Source organism: Pogona vitticeps, chromosome 2, assembly GCF_051106095.1.
Source record: "Pogona vitticeps strain Pit_001003342236 chromosome 2, PviZW2.1, whole genome shotgun sequence".
NCBI lineage: Eukaryota > Metazoa > Chordata > Lepidosauria > Squamata > Agamidae > Pogona > Pogona vitticeps.
This window is the reverse complement of record NC_135784.1, coordinates 32,929,038-32,948,479: the sequence shown is the minus strand read 5'-3', so window position 1 is coordinate 32,948,479 and position 19,442 is coordinate 32,929,038. Positions and strand designations below refer to the sequence as shown.

General features: G+C 47.5%; 1 protein-coding gene across 1 annotated transcript in view; it reads left to right on the top strand.

The window, feature by feature from the left end:
* Window positions 1-19,442, top strand: part of GABBR1 (gamma-aminobutyric acid type B receptor subunit 1) — a 184,878-nt gene that overhangs the window by 130,297 nt on the left and 35,139 nt on the right. Inside the window, exons 6-8 of the mRNA XM_072988844.2 lie at window positions 2,908-2,940; window positions 13,008-13,168; window positions 19,250-19,384. Of these exons, the coding sequence (XP_072844945.1) occupies window positions 2,908-2,940; window positions 13,008-13,168; window positions 19,250-19,384 (329 nt within the window). The remainder of the gene's footprint in view (window positions 1-2,907; window positions 2,941-13,007; window positions 13,169-19,249; window positions 19,385-19,442) is intronic.

The following is a 19,442-nucleotide window of genomic DNA, read 5'->3' as shown; positions in this document are numbered from 1 at the left end:
GGAACCACTGGTCTAGAGCGTGGATCTTCAAAATCCCAGGACAACGCGACACCACACTGTCAAGGCATCAGCATATCTGGCATCCTGCAAGCATGGCAGCACCTCTGTCATAAGCTATATATAGCTCATGTGAACAGTTAGTTTATTTTTATGTGCTGACAAGTCTCTTTTAACTTAATAGGGTTCTCAAGGTAAATGAGATATTTAAGAAGTCGTTTTCCCAGTCCTTCCACCACCACCGTCCCGTGAGTTTCTATGGCTCAGCAGTAATTGGAACTCAGGTCTCCTGAGTCATTCTATTCACTAGGCCACGTTGGCTCTCCACGTTGGCTTCTCAGAGTGAATTCAAATAAGCTTACAGTATATTAAAAGCACACAATACAATATGAAAAGCCAATAATAAAAAGCATATAGTATAAAATGACAACAACATCAATTAGCTTCAAATAAAACTTCAGTTAAGGAGGCAAACATCACTAAAATAGCAAAGCCAAGAGGTCAATCAATTAAAAGCCTTCTGGAACAGCCATGTCCTTCCCAGATGTCTGAAAGGGGGGAAAAAAACAGGGTAGAGAAACAATGACATCTCTGTCTCTCTCTTTCACTCAAACACGCGCGCGCACATCCCTCCTCTCTGTTGTATTTGCAGTTCCCTTCCACTGGCTTCCATTCTGAGTGATGGGGTTATAGCAGGCCGGGTTAACCCCCCTTCCCCAGCTGTGGCACCCTCGTCTCTTTTCGTCCCTTTGGTGCATTTAGGCTTGGAAAGCCTTTCATTGAAGCCACTGGGAGCCCACCCACCCCCCAATTCCAGGGGGACTGGGGAGAAAATGCCACCAGGCACATAGAGAGCCTCTATGGGGCATATTCTGCCCTAGGTGAGTTGCTCCCCCTCATGGTAGAAAACATCAGGTTGGATGAGCCTCCTTTGGGAGGACATTCCACTAAATTGCCCTAGTCAGGCATTCATTAAGCCTGTCTATAACCCTATGCAAGTGCCAGGAGTGTGGAAGCCCCTCTTCCTTCCATCATCATTTCCTTACAGTGGCAGCAAAATGTCTAAAGAGGCAGATCTCAGCATATCTCTCCACACAAGCCCAGACACTGAAAAATTTGGATTCTGCCTCACGTGGAGAGCCTACAGAGATAAAAATAGTCTCTCCCACTTTCACAGGAAGAAATTGACAACAAAGGGGTGGAGGGGCTAGCATACTCCCGCTTAACTGCGTAGTAGTAAAGTGTAACTCCCTCCAGACAATTCCTGGTGCCCTCTCCTCTCCCTTTCCTATTGTTTCCTCCCTCTCCTAAGGTTTCTTCTATTTAAAAATTTTAATACTATTTTATGCTGTTAGCCGCCTAGAGTAGTCTTAACCGACCAGATAGGCGAGATATAAATTAAATAAATAAATAAATAAATAAATAAATAAATAAATAAATAAATAAATAAATAAATAAATAAATAAAATAAATAAAATAAAATAACACGTAACGAGCGCTTGGACCCGGGATCTCAGGAATACCTGACCTGAAAGCCCACCTCTTTAGGGCAGCCTGTGATTTTTTTCATTCGGCCGTGGTCTGGGATCCAATTTGCAATGGGACATCCAGGGCTTTGCCCTCAGGTTGCCAAATTTAGAGGCCGTGGCCTGGCAGCCCAATCTACCACCATAGGAAAAGACAGTGGTACTCTAGGCCTCTGGGGCAAACTTCATTGATTTATGGCCGGCTGAGCAGGCAGTTGATCAAGCTGCTGGGGAAGGAGAGTGGGAAAGTGATCAGGATTCCAGGCCCCAATGAGGCCGTGGAGGGCATGTCTATCCATGGTTTGGTAGACCACCAGATCTCTGGGCTGGACGGTACAGAAAGTAAGTTTCATAATATATATGATGTGCTGAACAATTTATATGTTAAAATATATGTATTAAATAGGCTTTTGATTTGTTTCTGTAGCTCCAACTGCACTGATGATCCCCTCTAGAAGAGGGGAGATGATGGCAGTGTAATTACTTCCTGTATTATTTTCACATCATAAGTCAAAGTTGATTTTGGGGGCATACTCAGTGCTACTTTTCCAGGTTGCCAAAATTGCTACTTATAGCTCTGACAGTGGCTGCTGGCACAACTGCAGGGAAGAACACAGAAAGCAATTGTTCACACCCCAGAACCAAATTAGCTTCCCAAAATAAACAGGCACCCTCCTCCTTCTCTGTCTTTCTAATAAAAATTCAGCATTATCAATTGGTAGTAAAAACTTGCAGATTAAATCCACATACATTTGAGTGTATGTGACTCAAACTGAGTGTTGGGAGAGTGAGAACAGACAAAATAAAACATTTCTTTATCCAGGGTGTTGTTAGTCTGTGGAACTCCTTGCCACAGGATGTGGTGATGTCATCTGGCCTAGATGCCTTTAAAGGGGGATTGGACAGATTTCTGGAGGAAATGTCCATCTCAGGTTACAAGCCATGATGGGGATGTACAATCTCCAGGCTTAGAAGGAAGGTACCTCCAAATGCCAGTTGCAGGGGAGGGGTATCAGGAGACAGGTATCTAGTTGTCTCATGTGCTCCCAGAGGCATCTGGTGGGGCCACTGTGAGATATAGAGGAAGCTGGACTAGATGGGCCCTTGGCCTGATCCAGCAAGGCTCTTCTTATGTCCTTATGGCTTTCTCTACTTATTAAATCAATCATGGGTCATGATCCTAGGTGTTTTAATTGTCATTATTAATTGTATTGCTAGAATTATCAGATCTCCCTCCTACACACACATAACTCTATTCTTCATCATTTAATCCAACACATAAAAATGTGTTTTCATGTAGCATATACATATTCTGTTTGGGAAGGGCTGAGAACATCTTCTCACATCTTTCTTGATAGCTTTCTCTCCCCACTTCTTTCTGCAGTGTGGCGTCCTCCTGTTTCCAGGTCCGGATCAGGTGAGTTCCTTTCTCATTACCTTTCACTGTTGCTTTTCCGTGTCTGTAAAACTTTCTCACCTTCATCTTCCCCTCCACTTTACTAAATCTTGAATGTGTCATGTCTAGCTTTCCTTGGGACACATGAAGATTTCCCATTCTTCCAGCTGATCTTAAAAGATGTAATGGCTGATGGGAGACTTGGATCTCTCTAGGATTCCCCTCCCCTCTCCCAATACATAAGGCTACACATGCAGGCCAAAAAAAAGTCCACTCAAGAAAAAGCTTTATAACTTGGTTCTGAAAACTGTATAAATGAGTATGATGTTTACCCCATGGCCACTGCTTGTTTCAGCAAACACAGAGCTCACGAAGGTATCTCAACACGCCCTTTAACACGCTGCCACCAGCTGATCTCTTTATCAACATATATTTCCTATGAAAGACTGAGGTCCATTCAGTACTGAACTTTTAAACAGAAACAGGTTTATTGATTACAAGTTTTCAGAATAATTCCTAAGCACATTCTTAAAGTTACACAAATCTTCCGTATTTTACTTTAACCTCTTCTGTCTTAATTAATACAGGTCACAGTCTGACCAATCACTCCTTAAACACTCTTTCCGCCTCAAACCCCCAAACTCTCTCTTCTCTGTCTCTGACTGAACTGACTAGACTCCGATTCACCCCTCCCTTCTAGTTTCTCTGGCTCTGCCTCCCAACATCTCTCATTGGTACATGCCAATAATCTTCCACCTGAGCCAAAGCAGGGTGATCGGGACAATGAGCCCTTACAAAGTGATAAACAAAAGCTACCATATCCTTTTAGAAGAAAAAAAACTTTGTTTAAGACAGTACTGGATGGCGTGCTATTTTTTTTTGCCTTTGCTAATTGAAAGAAGAGGGAATTTTGGGCCCTGTACTGTGCTGCACAACTAAGTCTGTGTTTGAATTCAGGTCTCCTTGTTCCGAATCTAACATCCTAACCACACTTCTCTAAGTGCATGTACAAGCCCTGGCACCTCTATTTAAACCTCTTGGTCAGCTTTCCATAATACTCTGTCTCGTTATTTTTTTAAAAAATAGATGGAGGTGTTGGGAGGGAATCTATTTTCTGCTAAGACTCAAGTTGGCCATAACTTGATGGATACGGCTTTACTTTTACTTTCCCACTGCCCCCATTCTAGTAAAGTTTCTATGCCAGTTCAAGTCACTTTGGGTAGCAACACGTAGAAGAAGAATCACATGCATTCTTCTCATGTGCCTTTGATGCATCGCAACTGTTGCTTTCAAGGGCAGTGTCCATTTTTCTGAAAGTGGGGCACACCTGCCCGGAATGCTTGATCACTAGTGCTTTTTGGTGCAGCATCACTGATGTGGCCAGAGAGGCGCCACTGGGTCTTATTTGCATGCACACTTTGTCCCTCAGCCGAGTCTGAGCCTTGTTGCAAGGGGTGCCGTTCTCCCTGTTCTGTTCCTTTTGCTTCTTTGTTTGCTTGTTTCAAAATGCTTTTAGAACCCAGGAGTGAGATCAGCTCTTTGCTCAACCCACAAGTTGGGGTGACTGATGTGCCATGTCTGTGTGTCATTTCCCCCTGTTGGTAGGACCAAATCTGAACAACTAGCCTTCCTTCTTGATACAAGCAGTTACTGGATGGCAGTTTATTTCAGGTTACACCTATTCACGATCTGGATTCCCAGTGAGGTGTAGTGGATACAGTGATGGACTGGGACTCTGGAGAACAGGGTTCAAATCCCTGCTCTGCCATGGATACTCACTGGGGGAGTAGAACTGGTAAAACCTTAAAACCCTATTAGGGTTGCTATACAATACAGTACGTGGATTCCAACTTGATGGCATAGAAAACACATTCACTATCCAGCCCGTTTTTGTCTTCCCTGACTTGAAGAACTTCACCAAAACTCAGAGAGAAGGTCCTTCTCACGTTTGCTACCTGATCCTCAGTAGTGCAATACGTACAGGCAGCGCTCACATGGATGAAGCACTGGCACTTTTTAATTAGCAGAAACATTATCTACACCCTAGCCTTAGGCTTCCCTCTTCCCTCTGGGCTTAGTTACCTTCCCACAGAGTAACTAGAAAAGAGATGGAATTCTCCAGTAACAATATATTATTCTGAGCTGTCCCTGTAGTAATGCCAAGTATAGATTATAAGTGGGACGTTAAGCCCCGTTAAATTTACAAAAGACACAGTGGAGGCAAATGCAGCTAGAACTGCTTTACTGATGTGGATCGAGTCATCTGCTTATATTTTTTAATTCTCATTGGTGGGAGCAATTGCCTGTGGGAACTGTCATGATGAGTGCCAGCACTTCAGTATACACCACTATAGTGGTGGTTGATCTTTCTAACTAGAGATGCCAGGGTTGTAACTGGAACCTTCTTTCTGTATTTGAACCTTCTGTTCTTACACCAAGCAATGGTCCCTCTTGATAAATGGCTGTTCACCAGCCCTTTAGCAAATATCTTGTTTGTGACATTCATCTGCATGGCACCCAAATGATACCTCCTCAAATCCTACTATCCCTAAGGCGTTCAATGTTTTCAATAAATCTTTTAGCATCCCTTGATTTGGGGGGGGGGGGAGAGTCTAACGCCTTTGGGTTGTCTTCCCTGTAACTTTATTGCTTCTTGCCATTCTATCAGGCCATCTTTGAAGGTGGATATTGTCTATATAGATCAAAATTGGACTTCATCCTGCTGATTTGTATGTGCTGCACAAGAGGCAAGGCGGGCTAAGGAGCCCTCTGGGCTGGTCCTGAATTGAATGCCTCTGTGTGCAGTGTAACCAGCTCCACAGAGCAAAAACATCTCGCAGAGGTGCAGGGGTGATAAGTGGGGGCCATCCATCCACATCATTCTCCTATTCTACAAAGGTCATTTTTCACTTTGGAAAGGAAGGCTGTAGGCGTTATGCCTGTATATATTTCCTGAATGTTTTGTTCTCCTTATTGCAAAGATTTCAACAGAACCTTCAGAATTACATGCAGCTTCCCCGCTAACCTGCAGGTTAGAGGGCAATTACAAGAAGTCTCCAATTGTTCAGCATTCACAGGGTTCAGTTTACAGAGAGTTGCCATTAATCTAGAAATTAACTTTCCCTCCCTGTTTAAAATAATAAAAATCCCATGGTAAATCTCTATGTGCTTTCTTCCTTCAAAAGACCTCTGGAAATGTTTTAAATGCTGAAAGGGGGGGGGGACATAAAGCAGGTTTCTTGAAAGATGAAGTAGCAGTACCGGTGAGAGAATTATGCAGTGGTGTTTCTAAGCCTAAAGTCCAACATGTGAGACACGGTGAGCAAGGTTAGATGTCCACTGCAGGTATCCGTAGCATAAATAGGTTGCATTGTCCTGTGCTTGCTACCTCCATTGTTCCCATTCCTTTAGTTCTCCATTCATTGTGTTGTCCCTGAAAAAGAAACCTAATGAGGAGGCATGCAGGTAAAATGCAGGGTGTAAAAGTGCTGGGCTTGAGCTGCAAAGACCTGGACTCAAATTCTATTTCAGCCATGAAGCTAAATGAATACAGTGGGGCCATCTCAAGAGACTGCAGGCTAATGACTCTGATGTTTCGTGGGCTCAGTGAATCCACTTTGGGTATTTTTCTGGACTGCAAAGTAGCTGTCTGAGATGCTGAACCCTACCTCCCACCTCCAACTGGTTCAGCACCTTGGACAGTTTCTTTAAAGTTCACACTAAACTCCTGGAGTGCAGTCCCCTCTCTGCAACATCGGAAACCCTAGCCCGCAAGGCCCCCAAATGTTGTCAAACTGCAATGCTGATCAGTTATAGGGTGCATGGACAATGAGGGATAATGGGAGTTTTGATCCAACAACATCCAGAGAGTCCCATAATCCCTGCCCCACCTGGTATCATATGGAAGTCACCCTGAGCTTCTTAAGGGAACAGCAAGCAAGAACGATAGGAAATACCATATGAATGTCCCCAGCTAGCCTTCCATTTTGGGTACCCTAGCCCTCTTTAGAAACAGCCTGTCTTGAAAACTAACAAACACCCATACGCACACTGCCCACTTGCTGGCAGACAGATTGAACCTGTCAGGTAGTGTATACATAGTATTTGCCCTAGAGCTCAGAAGCAACTAGTTAGTAACTAATTAGAAGCTTTCCTACTACTGACACAAAAATAACCACGTTTCTCACTGTAAGGTGGGACTTCATAAGGAGGTATAGATCATTTCTGGAGAAGATCCTAAGTGCCCTCTTGTCCAATTCCTACACGGTTGATTTCTAAACATTTGTTCATTGGTTTAAATAATATTTGTCTTGTTCTTCAATCCCGCAAAAGTTACCAGAGCAAAACTTCCAAAAATCAACTGTTCAGCAGTCCTTATCCTAAAGCTTACTATCTGAAAGTCATAAGACATATTGAAAATGAGTTTGGAAGGAGGAGAAAGAATGCCTTGACAAGGCCAGAAGATCGCAAGCTGGCCTTCCCATTCCTGGCAGGGTGACGCCATCCATTTGGTGACACCAGTAGGCTGAGAGTGAGATAACCTCTTGCTTCTGGTGAGCCACTTGCTGCTTTGGCATCCTTCCCTTGGGATTTTAAATTACGCCATGGGCCATGGGGCTCTGCTTTTCACTCTGGTGAGGTCATCCTCAGGCTGGAATGAGTAAGCACTACTTTATTTTATTGCAGTTTTTTGACACTGGGCTGACCATCCCTATCCCTTAGTGCTCTCACACAATAAGTGTCTTCCTTTGGGCATGACTGTGAGAATCTAGCAATTCTTGAGAGTAGCCACATTGCTATCAAAGTCCAAGACATATGCCCTTGAATCAGTCAGTCTCGAGTGACATTAAGGCGCCCATAGTTCCTTCTGCCCATTCTTTTCCCTGATCCTTTTGGATCTGTTATTAATATCCTCCCTCCCCACTTCCTTCACCTTTTACGTTAATCAAAAGATCTCCGGGTGAGTTCCAAGAAGGGCCAGTACTGGCAAAAGAAAAGAAAACATGAAAACCAATAGTAAGTTGCAACTAGAGCAGGCCCATTGGGTCAGTGGGAATTTGATGAGTCAACTCCTCTGTATACCACAGTCTCTCAAGACTGAAAGATTCCATTGATTCAGTGGTCCTACTCTAGTTGCAACTACTGGATTTCAACCAATGTATTTTAGCAATTTAAAAACTAATGATTCAGAAATAGCAGGGAGAAAGACTTCAGAAACTGGAAAAGACAGCAGTGGATCTATCATCAATCAGTGTGAGACACGGCCAGCTTGGCCACTAAATAAATGAAGGTTGTCTCAGGCACCAGGCAGCTTGGGTGGTGACAAAATCCACCATTCCCACTTTACTGACTGAGTCCCCTGTCACCACTCTCTTTTCCCCCTGTCACCTCCAGTGTCTTCCTGCATGCCATGACCAAGGAGTGCCCTTCAGCCTGGTAGTGGGTGAGATTGGTGGCTCCAAACACCCACTAGATAACAACCATATCCCATCCCTATAACACTCATGGGCTGAGGAGTGGTGGTGGCACCATCATCTACCTGCATAATCTGGTTGATCCCACAACCAGCAAGCAACCAAGCGGGTGGGGTGTGCGGGCAGGTGGTGGAGAGAGAAGTCCTATCCTCCTAATGAAATGGTTCCCAATCTTGAGTTCCCCAGGTGTTCCTGCACTACAATTCCCAGAAGCCTTCACTACTGGCTGTGATGCCCAGGATTTCTGGGAGTTGTAGTTTAAGAACATCTAGGGGCCCACGCTTGGGAAGCACTGTCCTAATGAGTATTCCTGGGCTGGAAGGGCAAGGCATGACCAGTGCCTCTTTTCCCACCAACACTAGGGCAGATGCTGAGGGCAGCCATACTATCCCCCAGGCCATTCTCTTGAAGGCCAGAGTGTGCTACAAAGCCTTCTCCGTACCCTTTAAAACTAGCTTGCTTCCATCAGGCCTTTTGAAAGACCTTTTCTCATTGCCATCATGGTAGTAAGATTCCACTGCCTTCCACGTGTAGATCATCAGGGAGCATGGACTACTAATCTGTTTCCTGGGGCAGCTAAAGTTTCGGGATTGCTCCAGGGAGGAAAGAAAGGGCAACAGTTTCAGCTGTTCATCTGCCAGCATGCTAGTGGATCAAAAACAAGGATGGGCAGCTTTGGTGGCCTGGAGGCTAAATGTTTGCTCCTAGCACAGAGTTTTTAAAGCATTATTTAAGGGGTGGGGTGGGGTGCCTGGACAGCCACTGCCAGTTTGGGTTTTGGAGGGATAGGAGAGTCCCCCCCCCCCAACCAGTTCAATGGAAATACCCACTGTTCCTGGAATCCCCTAAACAAAAAAATATTTTTCTCTCTCTCTCAATTAAAAACAATGACAACAACACCTTTGGGGGGTGGGCATGCAGGTTCGGGAACCCAAAAATGCCCCTTTGAACTGTGGAGCTTCTGGCCTGCACTTTGCCTCCTCTGGTATCAAAGCTTGCACTTGGTCTGCAGGATGGTTTCCCTTCCAATGAGAAGGGAGTGGGAACCCTTTCTTTGGAATAAATGAGCCAGCCCCTTTGCCTCACCTACTTCCAGAAGTAGCCACCATTGTTGCGGATGATGCCACTGCCACAGTTACAGAGGAGGCAAAAGCAAAGCCCACAACCTCCCTTGGCCTGAAGGATTTGGACCACAAATCTCCTTAAGCCCTAGCCAACGTGGCCAGTTGTCAAGGGATAGTAATCCAACCACATTTTGTGTAAACCCTATTCTGGAAAGCTGAATTAGAATAAACTGGAACATGCGATTGTTTCCAGGTCCAGACCCAGTAATAGTTGAAAATGTTGGCAGCTTCTCCCCTGTCCCAAGCTACATCTTTTTGGAAAAATGGTGGGAAAGAGGCTGCAGTGTCTTGGCCTGTGACTGAATCTCAAGAAAGTATTCCGAAAGAGCACCTTCACGCCTTTTGACTAGCCTCTCCGACGACTCTCCCTACTGCCCGCCCACCAGTAATGTCTGTTGGTGGCCATAGTGCTACCTGTCCATTGGGAATAGGGTACCCAGCATATTCTTTACCTGCATGCATGTGAAATAAGTGTATCATCAACGCATCCTTCTGGGAAGAGGTCCTATTCATAGCACTGGGAGGAGAGTGCTTTCTAATAGGGTGGGTAATATGAGCTACAGTCCCTGATGAAAGATCTCACTCTTTTGAGCCAAAAGCCTGAGAGGCCAAACCTCTAATTTCCATTTAAATCTTTGGAAGAGAGGGTTAGAGAGCAGTTAGATTGCTTTGGTAGGGGGTGGGGGTGGAGGAGATTCCTGGGCCACTGATTTCTACTTCCATTTTTCTTTTTCTTTAAATGCCCTTTCTTCTCACTAAACCTCACTTTCTCCACGGGAGGTGAATGCGAGAGAGTGGCTAGGGAAAGTGCATTGATCTGCAGGGAATCTTTATTCCTTTCTCAGCTTCCGTTCCTCTGCATGTGTCTGTGCCAGGAAAATGTCAGCAACCAGCAGGGAGGGGAGCTGGTGACATACACCAACTCCTCCCCATCCCTCAGAGCTGGCAAAAGAGCCGAGGACTTCACAATGTCCCTTCCTCCATCCACATCCCCATCTCCAGCCCACCACAACCTATTATACCATCATCTGGGCTCCCCTACCAGCAAATCCAGGAATCCTGGCTTCTGATGCCTCTATTCTAGGCAAAAATCCATTCCCGCCTCCCCACCACCACCACCCAAACCTCAATGTATTTCAAAGCAACTGCATTCAGCTTATTTTCACATTGGCTCTTTTTATCTGGTGCTAAAATCCTGTGAGAAACGAGTCTCTTTTGGTCAGCTGGAAATTAGAAGCACCACACCACACACCTTAGATGGGCCTTGCACAAGGTGATGACCACAGACTTTGACAGCATGAACATTGCTTACAGGGGGCAATGGAAACTTTTGCCCAACACACCTGGAGGGCACCACTAAGGCAGAGAAGGCTGTTGTAGGTAGGATTCTCTCTGCACATAGGCATGGAGCTGCTTTGTCCTTCCCATGATGGTCATGAGCCCCCCATTGTCATCACTTCTCACTCTTCCTCTTTGCATCCTGAACTTTAGTGCCTCTCACCTTAATCCTATTTCCCCATCTTTTCTCTCATTCTTTTGCATCCACCACCTCTTTCTTGGTCCAGTTCTTTTCCTTCCCTTTCTGCTGCTTCTATTTCTTTGTCCCTTATTCTTTCCTCTCGGCCCATTTCACTGTCTCCATCTTTCTTCTCCTTTGCCCAGGCCGCTGCCACCCTGTTCAAAGATCTCTTGTTAATCTTCCACTTACCGACCCTGTACACCAACCTTTCCCCCCCCCAACCCTCACATCTTCTATTTAGTACTTTTTATTCTTTGATTATCCTTCTCTCTTTTTCTTTCTTCTTTGTCATATTTCTCTGCATGTTTCCCTGACTGTCATCCTCCAGACATATATCTATTCCTCTGTAATATGTACATTTTACACCAGCCAGTTCTGTCTGTCGTCAGCTTGACTGCATCTTACCCCATTTCTCCATCCCCAGCTTTCCTTTCTTACAATCTCTGATCCCTCCACTCTTCATTCCAGCTTTCCCCCCCCCATCTCTGTGAAGCCTCTTTCCATCCATCTCGACCCCACTGTTTGTTGTTTTCTCCATTGAAATAAAGGGGAGCCGTATGGTCCAAACAAAATAAAATACAAATGCAAGAGTAGGCACTTGTATGGTGTAGGTATGATTATTTTTAGTGGTGTGCAAAGGTATTGCCTGTTCATGCGTCTGTTTTCTCCCCTGTCTCTGACTCTTCCACCTGTAATCCTTTCCCTAATTCAGGGATGGCAAACCTTTGGCACGCCAGACGTTTTGCAGTAAAGCTCCCAGAAGCCCTGGCCTGTTTGCTGATGATAAAGAAGTGTAGTCTGAAACATCTGGAGTGTGAGAGGTTTGCCACCCCTGCCCACCAGCTCCCCATCCCTGCTGCCCTACACCCCTTCTTTCCATAACCCCCTCCGTCTTTTCGTTCTCTCTATTCCCTATTCATCCCTCATTCTCCATCATCCTTGGTTGTCTCCCACTTGCCCGTCTCTTTTTATTGCCCACCCTTTCCTCCCATTTCTCAAACCCTCTTTCCCCTTTTCTGGTCTCCACCGTCTCCCTCCCTCCCGTCCCTCCTCGCTTCTCCATCATCCCCTGGAGGTCTCCCCTCCTTCCTCTCCAACCCCATTTCCCCAGCCTTCTGCCTTCCTTCCCATCACTCTCACTCTGCCAGCACCTCCACGGTCTGGGTATCCCGTCCTTTCCCAGCTTTCTCTCTCTCTCTGCTTCCTCCATCGACCCCCGCGGGTCTCCCTCTCTCTCCCTCGATCCTCCTTCCCGCCCTCCCGCGCTCAACTTCTCCATCACCTTTTCTGCCCTTCTTCTCCAGTGCCCTGATCTCCGCGGGCAGAGCCCCTCTCCCCATCCCTTAGCCTCTCTCTCTCTCTGCCCACCTGCCCACCCCTTGCGCGCCATTTCTCCATCCTCCTCATCCTCCTCTGTCTCTTCCTCTCGCCTTTCTTCCGTCCTGCCCCCTCCCCGCCCTCCCCTCCCCTCCCCTCCCCACCACCCCCTGAGGTACTGCTGCGGTGGGCTCATTGCAATTCCCCCCGCGCCCTGGACGGCGGCGGCGGCAGGCGGCGGCGGCGTTGCGCGCTCTGACATCAGCCCCACCCCCGCGCCCCTCATCTTCCTCCTCCCTCCCCTTCTCTCTCTCCCCCCCCTTTCTTCCTCCTCCTCCTCCTCCTCCTCTTGGCTGGCTCGCTCGCCCGCTCGCTCACTGCAGCACCGACGCCGGGCAGCGCCATGGAGGAGCCGGCACTGGCGCCCTCGCCGCCGCCGCCGCCGCACAGTGACTCCGCCGCTGCGCGCCCTCGCCGCCGCCGCCGCCACCACCACCGCCGCCACCGCCGCCCCTGACCTCCGGCCGGCCGGCAGCCCCCCGCCCTCGCCCCCGCCCCCCATGGCCTGGCCTGGCCCGCGCCCCGCCGGGGGCCCCCAGGCCGCCTTGCTGGTGCTCACGGGCTGGCTCTTGCTCTCTCCCCCGCTGGGCGCAGGCAAGAAGAGGCTGCACATCGGGGCGCTCTTCCCCATGACCGGCGGCTGGCCCGGGGGACAGGCCTGCCTGCCCTCCGCCCAGATGGCCCTCGACGACGTCAACAGCCGCAGGGACATCCTGCCCGACTACGAGCTGCGCCTCGACCACCGGGACAGCGAGGTGAGAGGGCCTCCCTGCTTACCCCGGGGCCCCCTCCGGGTGGGTGGGTGGGTGGGGGGCAACTGGTGGGATTGGGGGGGGCCTCCCCGAAGCGGAGGGGAGGCAGGGGCCGCCAAGCGCCTCCGGGCACTGCTGTCAGCATTGTTCGCTTTCAGGGTTTGTTGTGGGGGGGGGGGACACCTTGCCACATTTTAAGTGGGCATCACCAGGACGGCTTGGGCATGGTGGAGGGAAGTTGAGCAGGGTCAGGTGGATGTTGGGTCTCCTGCTGCCCAGGTGAGCCCAAGGGCCAGAAAAACAGCTGGACCCCAATCAGAAGCTGGCTGGCCTAAGCTTTCCCTACCCCATCAGTCTGAAATATGGGACCATCCTGGGCATGGCGTGCCAGAGCTGCTCAGAGAGACTGGGCAAAGGGTTGTTAATTGTTTTCGGTGTGGATTTCTGCGAGAGAAGGAATTGAGGGATGATGAGAGAAGACAACCTTGAGAGTAGGGAAGTGAGCATGTGAAATTCCACTTTGCCAAGGCAGCATCCAGACAGTGCAGCCCTCAACAAAAGAGTGCCGGAAGGAAGGAAGCTAAGTTACCTGCCCAAGGTAGTTTAATGAAGATGCTGAATGGCAGCTGTAGATAAGGAGTTTGAGGACGGTGGCATAAAAGGGCCCCATCCCCTCCTTGCTTCGCCTTCACCTTGTCATGTTGGGCCAGGATATCCTTGGACAACGTCACTCCGTCACTTGGGTCTCCAATATAGTTGGGGAGACGGTGGGGCTGTGCTGGTGCTGGCGAGGGTCTTGGAGCTGGGGATTGCCACACACCGCAGGAACTTGGCAAGTCACCCCCAGGAAAGGCTGCACTGTGACATGGGGTCTCGAAGGGCTTTCTGTCTTTATGCTCTGCTGACCCCCAAAATAGCAGCAAGGTGGAAGGGAGAGGGAAGGCCGGTATAACTGGGAGCAGTCACAGTGCTGCTTTTTGGGGTGTGTGTGTGTGGGGGGGAGAACACCTGGGGGTGGGGGCAAGATCAGAAAGGGAGCTGGGCAGAAAGGGCTTGCAGGGACACTGCAGCGGGACCGGTTTTGAACAAGGAAAAGTCACATCAAGACTTTCAGACAAACCAAGGAATGATGCAAGATGGGCAGATAGAAAGACAGAGGGGTACATGTGGAGGCATGTTGGCAGAGAGGGATACATGTGAGAATGAATAATAATGGCAGGACAGTGCTCTCCCCAAAATTAGACCTGTGTTAGACAAAATGGGAGAATGTGTGTATGGATCCGGAGGAGCAGAGATGGCTGGGAGGAGTCCTGCTATATGTTGGTGTTCATGGGGTTTCTCCCTTGTAAACAGGATGAGCCTTAGAGGTGGGTGAGCTGGGCAGTTACCCCAGGCACTGAGCTTAAGGGAGGCACCAAACTAAGAGAAGCTGTGTCTTTTGGGTGCGCGAAGTGCAGTAAGCCAAAGTTTAAAGTAATAAGTGCATGTAACCTACCATCATCAAAATTCTTCCACAAAAAAACCAGAGATTCCATCAATTAGCTTGTATTTATTTTATCAATGTCCAGTTGAACTGTACCTCATTTTTTGGGGGGGGGAATCAGCAGAACACAGCTTTATATGGCAATGTTTTGCAATTTTGTACAAGCCTTGACAATAATGCAAAACTGAAGCGGAAGCACCAAAGATGCGTCTCACGGAGGGCACAGTTTGTCTTAGGGCTAGTCTTGCTTGTCGACTTTTTAGTCCAGAGCTTGGGACGTTACTTAATAAGAAGACTGAATATAATGACATGCTGAAGCCATCTATAACTGAGTGATGGTAGGCTATTGTTTGGGGTCCCAGAGCATCATCCTCCCCATGCTCAGTTTTGGATTTCTTCAGCATGTCATTACATGTGCTCTTTTTATAAGTAACTTCCCAAGATTTGCCATTATCTATGCAGTGATTTCCTGCCGCAAATATGGGAAACATTTACTATGACAGTTTTAGCAGGAGTGATCTCTGGGTCTGGGGATTCTACATGGAAGTCCTTGAGCTTGACTTAGGTGTGGGAAGGAGGATGTTATGGCGCTGCTAATGTGACACAAGGTGAGATGAGGTGTATAGTCACTGCTAGAACCACCTGCGTAGGTGGGTGGTCAGAGCTAGAGCCATGAACTTGATTGACAGTTGCTTTATGTTGTTGTGGTTGTGTGCCACCAAGTTGCCCCCAACTTATGGCAATCCCATGAATGAGTCAATCCATCTCATATTTGATCTTCCTCTTTTCCTGCTGCCTTCAACCTTTCCCAGCAATATTGTCTTTTCCAGAGAATCCTTCCTTCTCATGGTGTGCCCAAAGTGGGACAATCTTGGTTTCTTTATAAGAGTCATAAAACGATAGAGCTGGAAGGACCTGGTGGTTCTAACAGCTTGTCAGTGCTTCTGAGTTTGTAGCATTAGGTAGACATCAGTGGAGTTTCTCTGGTGGGAGCAGGAAAGTCCCTTCTTCTGACCATGGCTGACCACATTTGTGTCTGAAATACCCTGCCTCAGGACTCCCAAGATTTTGAGCCCTTGGGCAAGGAAGCATCCAACCTGTGTGCATTTGGTTTGGTGCAGAAGCTGGAGCGCAACCAATATTGGACATAGCTTAAGAGGTGTGCAAAATTAAGAGCAGAATATGGGGACGTTTTTTTCTTATTAGAATTCTTAGAATCCTGTGGTTACTAGCCATGCTGACTGAGGGAATTCTTGGGGCTTTGATTTTTTTTAAAAAAAAGAGTTGCATTTTTCAGCCTCAGATTAGGAGGCATGTATCCAGTATCATCAGGAGAAAGGTGTGCAGGGCTCCTTAACTTGGCCACCTCTGTCCCTAATTGAGTGCCTGCTCCCAAGGGCAGATCATGTCCAGCTGGGCATATGGTTACGCAACAGGGAGCTGGAGCTAGGTTTTAAGAGGTACGTGCCCTATTTGTTTATTTGTTAATCGACATGTATCTGGTGTTCAAAATGGTTCGCGCTCCTGCAGAAATGCGCTTCTTAGGTGGAAATGTAATGGAGCCTTTTAAAAATAAGGAGGCAAGTGGCCAAAGTTCTGTCCAGTTTCGTCGCATGAATGAACAGTGTGCTGTTGGTGGAGCTGTCGTTTGTTACATGCTGTCTGTTTTGTTTTGTCATCTTCCCTTATGCATGCATGCCTTGTGTACTTCACTTCTGGTGCATTCGTTGTCTTTCCTCCCCCCCCCCCCCCCCGCTTTTCACACTTAACACACTTGGGATTTTCTTTGTGGGCCAGCCCAATTTGGGTTTGCCTTTCATACCTGTTGATGTACAGTTTATCAAGTGCCAGCTCAGCAACCCCTCTTTATGTTTGCTGCAGTAGTTTCAAACTCAGAGCACATTGCATGCTTCCCACTGGCTGATGACCAAAATATGCCAGAAGAATGGGAAGAGAAACCAAGCTGATGATAGAACAGTGCTTATTCTATGACTTAAGCTTTCTAGGACATCCTCAAGCAGCCAAGTACGTATTGCCTGGGAACAAGCCATACCGAACTCCTGGCTTTCACTCTCCATCCTGGGAAAGCAGTTGACGTGTAGCTCTCCATTTCCCCTGTTGCCATTATTAAACCACATTTGGCTTTCTAGAATTAAGAGATGAATGCAAACCCTTTTTCTTCTCCTTGCTGGAGAGAGTATTGGACAGAACGCTTCTTTTTTTCCCCTTTCCAGTGGCAGATGCTTTGCAGATTGCTTGGCTTGCCCCGGGCATGTTCACAAGTACAAGAAGCATGCATGATTTCCAAGAACACTCATATTGCAGTATTCTTGAACCTGCAACAGTGTTGTTCTGCTGCAACAGCTTGCCCCAGAGCCCCATGTGCCGGCTTTAAGAAACAGACTCCAGTTCCGTGCACCCACTTTGTAACATCTCTCTACCCACCACCCACAAACACACACAGCCTCCCACTCTCTGTCTGGCTGTCCTTATTCTCATGACAAGATCTGGGGTATCCTTTCCAGATTTCCCAGCTCTCTATGACTGCATACCTCGGTCTTCCATAATACCCCATCACAAAACACACACACACACACACACACACACACACACACACACACACACACACACACACACACACACACACACACACACACACACACACACACACACACACACACACACACCTTCCCTCCAAGTTTCTTTCTTTCTTTCTTTCTTTCTTTCTTTCTTTCTTTCAGAGCCTAGTGTTTCCCAGGCACCCCCAACCCTCCTGTGTTCCCTTTGTTCCCTCCCTATTGAAGTCCCCCCCCATCCTGTGCTGACAGGTTGCTGTGGCAGCGCCTGCTGATGGGGTTGCCATGGAAACTGATCCTCTTTCCCGGGCAGCGATGCCCTGAATAATTCATCATCCCCTTGCGGTGGAGGCGCACAGCCAGGAGCAGGATTTGGTGGGGGGGGGGGCAAGAGAAATAGGTGGGATGGCCTGCAGGAGAAAGAGGGATAGAGTGGTCAAGTAGGGTTTGTGAATGTTAGACATGAGCCACAGAAATAATGGAAATAAAGATGTTGTATCTTTCATCCCTTTGAGGTACAGGGGGCACATGGTCATCTTGCCTGCCATCCTGGCACTACCACCCTAACCATCAGATCCCCAATGCTGTATTTAGTGTTGTTTTCTGCTGTACCCCTTGCAGCAGCCTTCCTCGATATGGACTCTTCTATAGGTGTTGACTACAGTCCCCCACAATCTTCAGCCACAGTGTCTCATGGAAGTTATAGTCTGACACATCTACAGGGTGTGTTTATGGAAGACTGCCACAGGATAAGGTTCTTGGGCCACAAGGTGAAGGGGTGATGGGTGATTCCTTGTGATGGCCTTTTAGCAGAGTAGTCGATGGGAGGACACCCCAGTTGACCAGATGCTGGGGGGAAAGAGTGCCAGAACATGTGGGACTTGTTTCATGGTAACTAAACTCATCCTTCATAACCCCTCCCGTGCCCACTTTTCTCTGAATTATGTTGTGCCTACTGAGTTAATAAGAGGTGACCAAAGGAGTCTCGCACACCAACTGAGAAAGAGGAAAAATCCATTCTATCAGAGTCCTCGTAGTCTGCTCTTTTCCTGTCCTGCTCTTTTGACCTCTTTTTTTTCAAGAAATAAAATCCAGAGGGTTCATTCTGTCACTCTACTCAGATACTTGCTTAGCATATCTGTTGCTGCAAGCTGACATACTGTAGATTGGATTCTTTATTTGTTGGTGGACTTGTTTAAAAAAAAAGCAAACAACTTTTTCCTTGCCCCACCCAACCAGCACAAAGTCTCTGGTCTGTTGTAGTATTGCCCTAGTTTCTCAACGTAACTGGGATCTCTTCATGCATATGGCTTATGCCTTTTCTGCGGGGCAAAGAACTCAAGAGGCCAGTTGTCCACTTGAAAGGAGTCATCAGCCGTGGGCAGGAAATATAAAAAAATACTTTCAAATCAGACCAGTTATTTCAGTGTTGCCCATGGCAACCTTCCCCAACCTGATGCTTGCTGGCCAGCATAGCTGCAAGTCACTACATAGGGAAAGAGGAATCTGCAATGGCACGGCCTCAACCAGGACTTTTTCCGGGTTTGTTTTCAAGCCATCGTTGGAAATGCCAAGACTGGCAACTAGGACTTCCTGCATCCAAATCTGTAAAGCTGTCAAGTCTTTCCCTTCGTTAGTCATCCAGATGCCTTCTTCCTCCTAATTCCAGTGCGGATAACAAAGCTTTTTCATCCCCCGTTTGCCCTATTCAGATTTTCCACAGCCATGTCACCCTTTCCTCATCCCATTGCCGTATAGCCCTTCCATGCCTGTTGCTACCTGCCTTCTAGATCACTACGCTTTTGCATGAGGAATACCTTGTGACTGTGTCTTGCATGGCACCTAGTATATGGTTTGACTTGAGAATATATGACTAGGAGCAATGGCCTCACGTTTTTCCTGTTTTTCTGTTTTCTGCTGGGCTTGAGTTTTGAAATGGGTTTTTTTCAGAGAGTGAGTGTAAGTCAGGGATACAATGCAATCTTAGGAACGGAATATGTTCTCTGTCCACTCTACCATCCACAGTGTGAACCTGGCGTGGCCACCAAATTCCTCTACGAGCTCCTCTATAATGACCCCATCAAGATCATCCTTATGCCAGGCTGTAGCAGTGTTTCCACCCTGGTGGCTGAGGCAGCACGCATGTGGAACCTAATTGTGGTGAGCGTTTTTCCTGTTGTATGTTTTATATGCAGAGTGTGGGCATCACAAAGACAAG